The sequence below is a fragment of the Arachis ipaensis genome, chromosome B1 (genome assembly GCF_059453495.1).
Source record: "Arachis ipaensis isolate K30076 ecotype BB chromosome B1, ASM5945349v1, whole genome shotgun sequence".
Taxonomy (NCBI): domain Eukaryota; kingdom Viridiplantae; phylum Streptophyta; class Magnoliopsida; order Fabales; family Fabaceae; genus Arachis; species Arachis ipaensis.
The window spans coordinates 78,119,162-78,131,925 of NC_142436.1; the positions used below are offsets into that span (position 1 = coordinate 78,119,162).

Here is a 12,764-nt window from a genome sequence, read left to right on the forward strand (position 1 = left end):
ATATGGATATAAGAGATTAATTTGTATAAAATATATATATTAAAATATAATTATATATTAAAATAAGTTAATCAATATATATATATATAAATATATATAAAATGATTAATTTAGTGTTGTAAATATAATATTTTGAAATATCATAATTATCTAAAAATTCATACTTATATTTGACTTTTGTAAATAATAATAGAAAGAAAAGACATGGGAATAAATGAATAATGAATATAATTTAATAGAATAAATTATTATACAAGAATCATGGTAAGAGATTATAATGTGAATAATAAATTACCTTGATGGACTTTCTTATTCTCGAACATATAAATACCTAAAGCCTCCTAAAGGTGGTTCTTCATATTTTTTCGAAGGTGGTTTTCCGTTTTACCTTTTTTATTTCTTTATCCTAAACAATTTCACATATAAATAGCTGCATACGAAGTTGTTTATTTTACTCTTCGATTCTCATCACCATCTTCTCTTATTCTTCCTTTTTTTTTTTTGGCTTCAGGCTTATTATTAACGTTGTTGTTTCGGCAACAATCTAATAGAAAAGAGGTCCTTTTTTACGATTCTCAATGCTTACCTAACACATAACGATATTTACAAATTAATGTTGTGCGATAAATCAATTTTTGGTCAAGTCAATCATCCTATTGTATTTGTGACCAATAATATATATGCATGTGCTGATGAATATCTTTCTCTCTTTCATTTTTTCCCTCAATAAAAATTTTTTTTTTAATTATTTGTATTTGAATCTCTGTCTCGTGTGCTCTTTTATTACCTGCAAACATGAGGAGCATTTTATTTATCAGCAACTCATATAATGAAGATGTAAAAAAATGCAATATTATTATTTTAGATTGATTCAACTGAACGATTGACTTTTAGTCCTTTTACAAGTGTAATAATCCGTGCTATGCACGTAATAAAATTGAAATTGTAATTTTAAATTATTCAATTAAAATTAATTTGAATTATAATAATTTAATTAATAAATAAATAATATGATGTGCATTGTTCGTATTTTTTAAATATAATATTAAATGTATTAACTCGAATGTAGCTATTAAGTGTATAAAAATTATGTTTGAATTATGAATTTTCTAAATGAAATTATCCCGTTTAAAATATTTAAATTATGATTTCAATCATAAATTACAATTATGATTTAAAAAAAATTCTTTTGATATAATATTACATTTTTTCTCCATTTTGCTATTAATATATTGATATTGCAAGTCTAAATTACAGTATTTTACTGAATCTTGATTGAAAAAGAAAATAGTTACGTGTTTCTACTATTATTTAATTTATTTAATACACCATGTGCTAACACTAACAGTATTTTTGTTTAAAAAAATATTGATAAAAATAGATATAATATAATTACAAATATAACATAAATAAATAAAATATATAAGTAAATGCGAAACAATATGTTTACCAATGTCTTTGTTAAATTTTATAAATTAGAGAATAAATTATGTATTGGATTGCTCGGTGATCACATAAATGATCAAGTAATTGGATTATAAATTGATCTCATAGCTTAGTGTACATCTTTTTTTTTTCTCATTTTTGAATGAAAGCGAGAATTAAGAGAGTAAGTAGTAATACATAAAGAAAAAGAAATTTACACTACAACACATAATTATTATCAAAAGAAATATTCATATTAAAATATTAAAATTTTACATATTACAAATCATGAAGATCAGTATTGGTCACTTTTTTCTATTTTTGACTATGATATAAGTTTTTCTTTTCCAGTCAAGAGTCCAATAACATCTAATTGAACAAAAAAAAAGTTAAATTAAAAGTACCAAATTAAGGACAAATGAGTGAATAATATAAGAAATTATAACTTTGTACGTGTATAAAATAAAGAGAATTTACTGATTTATTTTATGTTAAACGATAAAACTAACAATAGTATATTAATAAAAGGATATACCTTTAAAAAAAGTCACAATACAATTTCAAATATTTTTGTAAATAAACTGTTAAAATTTTTGTTATTAATAAAATGATGCCATTATACAATTTTTTGGCAAAAAGTTTAAAAATAACATATCCAAAAAGAATAGTCATAATATATAAATTGAGACAACAATTTAAATTTCTCTAAAACTAATTTAATCAAATAATACCAACATTAGAACTAAATTACTTAAATAATATTTAATTTATTCTAATCCTTAAATACGTATATATTAAAGTCATTCTCATAACAATCAACCAAAATAACATCATAAGATCGAACACTTAGAATCCGTACAAATTTAGACTATCTTCTTGTTAAAATTGTCAAACTAAATTGACTTTATTCTCCTCAATGGCATTGCATTAATGCACCAAAACTGAACATAAATTGAGGAAATTCAATCTCATTATATGCTCCATTTCGAATATTTTCGGACAAACATAGAAAATATGGAGGGATGTGACTTGAACTTGACCTACAAAGCTCCTTAGAAACAATTGCCCAATCAAAGAAGAATAACAGATTAGAAAAAAAATGAATGCTTTGATTCTTAGATTTAGACTCATTAACCGCAAAAAAATACTATATATAGCCTTTAGTAGTACAAAAATAATTATAAAAATTAATTATTGCAATATCAATTTACCACTATGAACGTTAGTATCATATTTATGGCAATTAGAATTATAAATTTATGTTTAATTTTTTATATAATTATAATTAGGATATTTTTCTAAATTAGTATAATTATGCATTATTCATTAAATGCTAATTGTAATATAATTTTAATAAAGATATTTTTTAAAATAAATTTAGATGGGAGAATAGTGCATTTGTTTGGAAAAGAAAATAAATTCATGAGAAATTGACACCTTACTTTCATTAGTTGGGGGAAAATAAAATTTTAGCATATTAAGTAGATTATTTTATATAATTATAATAAAGATATTTTTCTAAATTATTATAATTATGCATTATTCATTAAATGCTAATTGTAATATAATTATAATAAAGATATTTTTCTAAAAATAGTTTTAGAAGAGAGAATAGCGCTTTCATTACATGAGAATAGTACTTTTTAAAAATAAATATATTTTTTAAATTAGTATAATCATGCATTATTTATTAAATATTAATTGTAATATAATTATAATAAAGATATTTTTTAAAAAATAATTTTAAAAGAGAGAATAGTATTTTCATTACATGAGAATAGTACTTTCTAAAAATAAAGATATTTTCCTAAATTAGTATAATTATGCATTATTACTTAAATACTAATTATAGTATAATTATAATAAAGATATTTTTATAAAATAAACTTAGAAGACAAAATAATGCATTTATTTTGGCGGAAAAATGGATTCATGAGGAATCGATACCTCACTTCCATTAGTTGGGGAAAAACCCAATTTTAATATATTAAGTAAATGGTGTTAACTTTTTTCAGCGGTTGGCTCATCCTGTGCGTTCCTTTTCTTTTCCCTTCTTTACTTTTGACAACACATCACAATGCATATATACTCCGGTATGTTTTACTTTGCTACACATTATTTCATCGGATTTATTAAATGCTACACACAACTATTCACTTAATATACTAAAATTTGATTTTCTCCCAACCAATAAAAGTGAGGTGTCAATTCCTCATGAATTCATTTTTCTGTCAAAATAAATGCATTATTTTCTCTTCTAAGTTTATTTTAAAAAATATTTTTATCATCATTATATTATAATTAGCATTTAAATAATAATGCATAATTATACTAATTTAGAAAAATATCTTTATTATATAGTTCTATAAAATCAATAATTAATGCATTATTAAACTACTTATCAATTATCAATTGAAAATATAATAATAATAATAATAATAATAATAATAATAATAATAATAATAATAATAATAATATATGATAATTATATGATAATGGCACCAGTTATTAATAACCAATTTATATTTTTTAAATAAATTTATTTTAAAAAATATTTTTATTATAACTATATTATAATATTCTAATTAATATTTAATGAATAATACATAATTATATTAACTTAGAAAAATATTTTTATTATAATTATATTAAACCAATATTTAATACATTCTTTAATATATTTATATTTATTATTTACCAATTTCTTTTATTTTTATTTCTCACATTTGTTAAATATTTCTTTTTAATTATTGTTATTTAATTTTTTTATTTTAGATATTAATTGTTAATAAGTCTCCACAATTATTTTTTAACTATTAGTGTTATTGGTATATTAGTGTATTTTTAGAAATATTGAAAGTGAGATATCAATTTTTTATGAATTTTTTTCCTTTAAAATAAAAACACTACTTTCAATATATTTATTATATTTACTTTCTTCTCAATCTATTTTAAAAAAAATATCTTTTTTATAATTATATAAAAATTAATATTTAATACATTATTATACTAATTGCCAATCATTATATATCTTTAATCATTCTAATTATTATATTAATTTATATAATTCTAATTCTCAATGTTTGTACTACAACTTGATACATACATTGATACAAATTGATACTAATTATTATATTAATTGTATAATACTAATTATTAATCATTAATATTTTTTAATTATTATTTTTAATCAAACATAATTAGTGGCAAATTAATACATACATTAATGGTGATAAATTAATATGGATATCAATTAATAATAATAATAATAATAATAATAATAATAATAATAATAATAATAATAATAATAATAGAAAAGGTTTAAGATATCAATAATTAAAAATAAAAAAATAAACATAAATTTATAATTTTAATTGCCATAAATATGATACTAATGTTAATAGTGGTAAATTGATATTGATATCAATAATTAATTTCTATAATTGTTTTTGTATTACTAAAGGTTATATATACACTACAGGACAAGCGGTGAATGGCGGCGGTTTATATGCCAAATTGCGGCGGTGTTGAACCGCCGCTAAACAGATTACCAGCGGAGCAACATCTGCAGTGCATAAGGGCGCGGGAGTTACATTTTGCGGCGGTTACCAGCAACCGCTGGCATAACCGCCGTAAATCAGCGGTTTTGCGTCAAACACCTTGGTGGCAGTTTATAACTGTAAGACCCAGAATCTTTGAAAAGTCTTTTTATGATCAAGTCTCAAATCATATAGTTATTTATAGCCTTAATTTCAGAAATTATTTTATTAAAGATAATTAAGGCAAGTTTTGATTTATTGAACTTGAGATAAGTTACGATTATTATCCAATTTTGTAATTATTGGATTATTTTCTATATTCAGAGTATAAAGTTGGTAGTTGTGAAATAATAAGGATTTCTATATGATTTGAATTAAATAAGTAATATTTTCAATATTAATTCTGCTACTTTGGAAAATAAGGGATTTAATTATATTACTCCTAATTATTTGATTTGGACATTTTATTGAAAATAATTTATGAAATTGATGAGCAAATAGTATTTTTATACATTATTATTAATGGATTAGAATTTATTTCTAATTATTATAATATCCCTATTTTTATTTGAAATTACTAAAATACCCCTAACCCTAAATTTTGAAATGAAACCCTAACCCTAAAAACCCTAACCCGACCCGGTTTCCCCATAGCTGCTGCAGCCTTCCCTTCTAACAGCAGTGGCAATACACGCAATTCCCCTTGATTTCCATGAAAGAGAGAAACTGAGGTAGAGTGGGAGATGGAGACTGAGTTGCGGCAGAGGAGAGGCGGAAGGAAGCTCATCGTGTTGCCGTCGCCGCGCCACCGCGCCGTCGCGTCGTTGCCGTCGTTGGAGAAGCTTCGCGCACCGCCGTCACCCCCTGGCGCCACCGCAGAAGCCGCCCTCCCCGATGCCATAAATCGCGAAGAGGAGAGAGGACTCGCGCCGCCTCCGCCACTGTCAATCCATCGAAGCTGGCGCGAGAAAAGAGGAGGAAGGGGCGCTGTCGTGCGCCGTCGCCGCCGCACCTGGGCATCGCTGCTGCAAGCTCACGTTGCCGCGACGCTGCCGGAGCTTCCATGGCCGTCAGAAACTGCCACCTACCTCCGCCACTGCTAGGGTTCGCCGCCGGTGCGCCGTTGAAAGGAAGGCCGTTCAGTCACGCCGAGCAGGAGAGACAGAGAGATCTGAAGGTGTGCTGGGAACCCAACCACCGTGCCTGGCCACCGATCGCGTCACTGGCGCCGCCTCGGTCGGAACTGCCGCCGATTGAGCACCACAGAGAACGGAGAGCGCGCTCGATGAGTGAGAAGGGATGGAGGCTGGGCTGGGAGTCCAACCACTGTGTCCAGCCACCGTTTGTGTCGCCGGCGCTGCCTCTGCCGGAGCTGCCTCTGCCGGAGCTGCCGTTGTCAGAAAGGGGTTTTGGACCGCCGGGAGTGGTTCTGTGACCTTCCGGAGCACCGTCGGAGCTTCTGGCTGCCCTTGCCGTCGCCGGAAAAGTCTATCGGTAAGGGTCTTAAGTTGGTTCTCCTTTCCGTTGAGTTTCTGGAAACCTCACTGTCACTGCATATGGTTCAGGTCATCGCTGCCGCTTGAGGTGGCTGCCGAGCTGCCGCCAAACCGGTTCGGAGACCGCCGCTGCTTCGGTTCAGCCGTTTCTTCTTCGGTTCGGTAAGCGTTTAGATTTGAAAGCCTTTTAGTTACCGTTCTGTTATCATACGCTGAGGTTTGTGGCGTTAATTGCTATAGGATTGAGTTTCGGTTGTTGTATGTTGCGATTCGAGTTGTTGAGACTGTTGCGAAAGTGGCTTGGAGCTGAGGTTTTGGTTGCCGTCAGTTCGGGTTGAGGCGGAAAGGACTTGATGAGGCGTTTGGGTTATGGAATTGCGTTTTGAGGTAGGGGCGCTTTCCAAAAACTATAGTTTATTATTGGAATTATTACATATGGGTACTGATGTGAGATATTGTGTATTTGGTGATTGTATCTGCCTTATGTATTATTTGATTGACTCGAATGACTATGGATGTTGGTTTGGCCGAATTGTTGTGTGGCTTGTGAAATGTAATGTTTGAAGTTGATTCTTTAAAGATTTGAAATGAGTTTAATCCGTTGGGGATTGGTTTGAATTGAGTCAATTATTTTGATGATGTGGAAGATAGAATACTCTTGAAATTCAGCCTGGGTTGCTTTAATTGATTTGGTTTTGATAAGTGATTTATTGCTGAACCGATTCTTTAAAGCTTTAGAAATGAGTTAAATCGATTGATGTTGAGTTGATTTTTGAAATGGTTTTTCTTGAGATAAGCCACTGAGGCGACTGTTGGATTTAGCTTGCTTTTGAATTGATTCTGGTTTTGAGCTGTTGAAAAGGAATGAGAAACGGTTTAGTTGGGACCCGAACCGGGTGGCTAAAGTCCAAGTTTTAGGGGAGGTGCTGCCGAAATTTCTATAGAATCCGAGTCCTTATTTGAAATGTTAATTGGGGAATCTTGAGTTTAATGCCTTTCCTATCTATTTTGAGGATTGTGAAATTATGGCTTCTTTATTACCTTTACTTCGAACAATTAAGAAAGCAATGAAGTTATGCTTTGAAAGAATTATTGAAAAGAGAATCATGATTTATCCTTATTTTCCAAGAAGAACAGTATGTCTTTGGGTACAAGTCATTTGAAAGAGAATTTTGCTTTGAGGCTGTTTTAAAAGGTAAAACGGGTTTATGTTTTTCTCTATTAAACACAAAGATTGTCCCTTGGGAGAGTTTTCGTGATTTTAAAAGGAATTGGATTTCGATTGATGAGCCTCATTATTTTGACATTTTAAATAAGATTCAAAGTATCCTTTGAACTCTAGTTTAACACAACAAAAATGATTCTCTTATCGGTTTGAAACGCTTCCGATTTAATTATGGAATTGAAGCCGGTTTTGTTTAAGTAAAGGAAATGGTTTTGAAAGAAGTAAAGATTACGTGACTCGGTTTGGCTTAGATCCTATTTTCTTACTCAAATCAGAAAGCCAATGTTTTAATGATTTTAAATGAATTTGGTGAAATGAGATATGTTATTCTCCCCTAAAGGCTTGGGACTCTGCCGAGAAACTTTGTTATAAAATCCCATTGTTGAATGGATGATTTTGAATGTTTCAAAATAAATCTTTAACTTGCCATGGTTATGGAAGTTTGGAAAGAGGATGCCGAGAGTGGCATTGTTTTCAAAGGGGAATTTACCTTGAGTAAAAGTGGCTTATGAGCCTAAGATGATTTGAGAAATGAGATCTTTAAAGCCAAGGCTGAAAAGAGTTGAAACTCGATTTCAAAGTGAAATGAATTGAGAAAATAATTTATGGCTTAAATGCCGACTTTATGAATTTAATGATGTTAAATGGTGGAAGTGCTGTTTTGTTGTGAGCCGGAATGGCTGTGTATGATTATACATATTGGTTGGTTTTGGATTGAACCATGAGCCGGAATGGCTGTGTATGATATGAATATTGGCTGGTTCTGGACTGAACCGTGAGCCGGATGGCTGAGATGGATGTTGATCCATGGATGAGATTGAATGCATGTTTATGCTGAATCATTGATAAATGTGAATGTTGCACTTCCACTATCTGAGATACGAGTTTCCCTGGGTAGTAGCAGTGGCTAGCCACCACGTGCTCCAGGTTGAGACTTGATACTCTGTTGACCCTATGTCGTAAGTGTGGCCGGGCACTGTGAAAGGCCCGGATGAGCTCGCCCCCATAAATATTCACCAGTGATGGTGATGGATAAATATTCACCAGTGAGGGTGATGGATATGGATCATGATTATGATCAAGTTTATGATGAGTATAACTCGAGTTGGGGATGCACGACAGAGGGACAGTCCAATGGTTAGCTACCAGGACTTGTCGGGTTGGCTCTATAACCGACAGATGATATCATCAGCCATTAGGGACAGGCATGCATCATATGCATTTGTGTGACATTGGTTGGGTGTGCATATTATACTTGGTTTGCCTATGTGATTAATTGCTAACTGTTCTGCTTGTAATAACTGTTTGTTTGTGCTTGAACTTCCTATATGTGTTTGCATCTGGGACTCTGTTGGATTGTGGTGATTGGTTGTTGGTTGGATTGTTTGGGCCTAAGGCCGTGGTTGGAAAGAGATGAACTGACGGTTGATTTCGGTTTTGTGTTTCTGGTTTGGAATAAAATTATGAAAGGCTATTTTGGTTCCGCATAGTTAAACCGTTTTGAAAGGCTTTTGAGTTTTTGAGAAATGAACGGTTCTTCTTTCCGAAAAGATTTCCGACTTTACTTTCATTGTAAACCGTTGTTTTTGAAAAGAGGCATAAGACAGTTATGAATCACTGGTGCGGTTATCTTCACGTATCCTATTACAGTAATTCCCAAAAACCCTCTACTGAGAACCCTTTCGAGGATGATGTTCTCACCCCCTTACATTTTTCCCCTTTCAGGATATGGGCGCAGAAGTTACGAAGAGCTTATTCAATTGTTGTTGTGATACTCTGTATTGTTTTAGTTATGGTTTATTGTACCCTCGCCTTTATCTTGATATATTCGGTAAGAGGGATAGGAATTGTATTGGATTATGTTTGTAGTATTACTTATATATATGTATGTATATATATGGATGTACGTTATCGAACGAAAGTATCTTTGGGAGCGGTATTGCGGGTTAAAGTTTTAAACAGGCTCATATTTTAGTATTAAATAGTATAAGTGTTGTCGTAATGTCCGAGCTATCAGAGTCGCGCAGCCGGAAGTGTGAGCTCTGGTAGTTAGGGTGTTACAATAACCGCCGCAATTTTAAGGATCGTATTTAATGAAATTGATTTGCGGCGGTTTTAGAACCGACGCTATTTGAGGCTTCGTTTTTTAAATATTTTATTCCCGGCGGGTTGAAACCGCCGCTATTCCGACTTTTTTTTTTGCGTAATTTTACAAATCTAGCCCCTTTTTTCTAAACTAATTTTAATTTAAAGAATCTTAACGTTACTTAATTTTTGTTATTTTTTATATTTTATATATTTTTTCCCATCTTTCTTAATTAAAGAATATTAAACTTTTTTTTTTATATAAAATGCTGCACTATGAAAAAAAACTCATTAATATTTAACTGCAAAGCAATCTAACATGTCTATTTTAATAATGTCAATAACGTATTTCAATAGTCATCCAAAAAGGTAAAGTACTTGGCTAATACTTAATGCCTCATATTTAACATAAACAAAACATGTACTGAAAATCTAAGTATCACATAAATCCTAATATCTATGTTCCTCCATGTCTGTCCAAAGAATTCATCCATGCAGCGATGTCTGGAGGCAGCTCCCCACATTGCTGTTGGACCAGATAACTCAGCACACTCTCTATTTCCTGCCTCTTCGTCTTCTCTGCTGCTAATTCATCCTCAATTGCTTTCCTCTTCAATTTTTCGGTCGTCACCTCCGCTTGTAGTTCACACAGCATCCTTTGGGTCTCTTCTACTTGAGCTCTTTCCACCGGCGGCTGTGAACTCGGACGGAAGAGTTGACTTGGTGTCGGCCCGTGTCCCATCCCACGCACTCTACCCGGGTGCTCTTTGCCCAGAGCTTGGGCAAAGGAATCATTCTCTGACAATATTCTTGTAGATTCATCCAGTTGCTCAAGCTCAGATATTTTTTCCTGCAAGCATAAACATAATTACACAATCACACCAGGCTAATAGCATACTCAAGACATTTTAATTGCTAAACCCAACATGTTACAACATATATGACTAAGTGTACTTACACCAATCCTCCGAGCTTCTTCATGTATATAGCTGCCATCAGATCTTTTGTGCTTTATGATCCATACTTCTCCCCTACCAACAGTCCTTCCTTGTAGTTGTGATTGTGAGAATAAAATTTATCCCATGAATTTCACTTCTATAAATTTTTTCAATACTTCTAACATTGTTTACTCTATGAATAAATCAACACTAAAAGCCACTTATTCTCTATTACAAGTTTATATTACCTCTTCTTTCCTAGCCCTTGCCAAGCTTTTAGATCCGCTAGTGTGCGTGTAAAGTTGCTTCTTTCGATTCAGCGCGTTTTGCTTGCACTTCGCCTATTAAAAATCAACAGTAAGCTTGAATTCAATGAAGTACTAAAACTTGCTTAGTATAGTATACATATATCCTACGTTGTAAGAAACTCAAAATAATGGGGCATTAAGTATACTAGTGTGGAATTTGAATAAACTGTACGTAATCTAAATTTAAGTATTGCTTTAACAAAAAGAATAGTTATACGGATGCAGTCCCTATTTACATATAAGAAGTTAACAATATTATTTTATTTCTAATATGTAAATGCCACCCATAACTCATACCACAACTAACGGAAAAAACATTTAGCAGCCCCTGTGAGCCAATAACAATCATATAGCATAAATTATAATAATAGGGGTACTCAAATTAAATTAATTGTCTTATATGGTAACCTACAACAAATAAGGTTCTAATAAGGAAGATTGGTGTACACCAATCTCAGCATCATGCATGTATATATTAAGATCTTAGTCAAACAGCCTGTGCTGGGAATTGATGTATTAAAGTGAATTAATCATGTATACTAATCAACATGGTTCAAATTCAGCTCAATCGGAATAAAATCTATTTATTTATACCAAATCATATCAACAAAACAAACAGATTACATTTTTTGATTTCAAGGAAATTCATTTTTTAAAAAAGTATATGTATTAAATGAATGGGGTACCTTTGTTGCAGGATCATTACGATACTCAATAAACCACTTCCAATGCTCTCTAGGAATTCCCTCCGGGCGCTGCTCAAGATTCTGCTTAAGTGTCCTTGTTGGTTTGTAATGCGAGTCAAACAGCCTCCCCCTTGTGTCCTTCCAAGACTTCTCCATTTGTTTCAAAAATGATTTCTTGATTAAACCACTGCTATCCTGGAAGTGGAACATCTCCTGCGATGACATTGTCCAGCTGTAAGTAATTGCAAGTTGAATGTTTGATATGATTAAACAATGCCAAAAGTCATTACCTTTATACAATTGTCATAAACCCTGTCTTTGCCCTGCACCTTTGCCCAACTCTTTTCACAGATAGGAAATTTGCTGTAATCAGAACCCAGCGCTCCTAGAATGCCACTTAACAGGCAAGCTCTATCTCCGACTGCCTGCAGTTCCTCATTGAATCTCAGGATGATCTTGCTACCATTAAGAGACCGCTCCATAGCCTCTCTCACATTCATTTTAGCTTGCTTGATTATACCTTCAGAATCTAACAATAAAGAAGAAAAAATGTAATTTATGTGCTCAATGTGCCCCACATGTAAGGAGCATAACAAATCATAAGCTGATCAATTAAAAAGATTTTAAGTTCAACACTTGTTACCAATGAGATCAACATCCCAAAACTCAGTAGTCTTTCGTCGTTTGCGCTTTGCAGCATCAGAAGCAGCAAACATCCTGTCAATGTGTTCCTCAAACGAATCTACCTCGTTCGCCTCCGGGTCAATGGCTTCATTGCACGGTTCCGTCACTCGTGAACCGTTAGTGGCCTGTGGCTCAGGTCTTGGTTCGCTCCTGGGCGGATGAAAGGGTTGCAGAATAGCTGCTGCAGAGACACCACCATTACTGGGGGGCGGAGGGATGAGCCAGTCATCGTCATCGGATGGTGAAGACACAGGAGGTGCAGCTGGAGGCTGCTGACGCGGTGCTCCACTCTTGTGCCTTTCTTGAAGCGAGCTTTCCTGGGCATCTTACAATCCTAGTAAAAACACATGTATCATGCCAAAAAAAAATTAATTCCTC

At 32.4% G+C, this 12,764-nt stretch overlaps 1 protein-coding gene across 1 annotated transcript; it reads right to left on the reverse strand.

The window, feature by feature from the left end:
* Window positions 1-10,227: 10,227 nt before the first annotated feature.
* LOC148577179 (uncharacterized) lies at window positions 10,228-12,418 on the reverse strand. The gene is made up of 6 exons (XM_088503313.1): window positions 12,346-12,418; window positions 11,993-12,231; window positions 11,703-11,915; window positions 10,959-11,049; window positions 10,729-10,832; window positions 10,228-10,620 (listed from the first exon to the last, which is right to left on the reverse strand). The coding sequence occupies exons 1-6, from the start codon at window positions 12,416-12,418 to the stop codon at window positions 10,228-10,230; spliced, it is 1,113 nt and encodes a 370-aa protein (XP_088359439.1).
* Between the last annotated feature and the right edge of the window lie 346 nt (window positions 12,419-12,764).

What these genes read in the sequence shown, in the direction of transcription:
- LOC148577179 (XM_088503313.1), bottom strand. Translation starts at nt 12,418, where the DNA reads ATGTTTGCTGCTTCTGATGCTGCAAAGCGCAAACGACGAAAGACTACT. An exon ending in GTAATGATCCTGCAACAAAG is followed by an intron (nt 11,050 to 11,702) that starts GTACCCCATTCA and finishes GATTTTTAATAG; the next exon opens with GCGAAGTGCAAGCAAAACGC. An exon ending in GGCAAGGGCTAGGAAAGAAG is followed by an intron (nt 10,833 to 10,958) that starts AGGTAATATAAA and finishes TTTTATTCTCAC; the next exon opens with AATCACAACTACAAGGAAGG.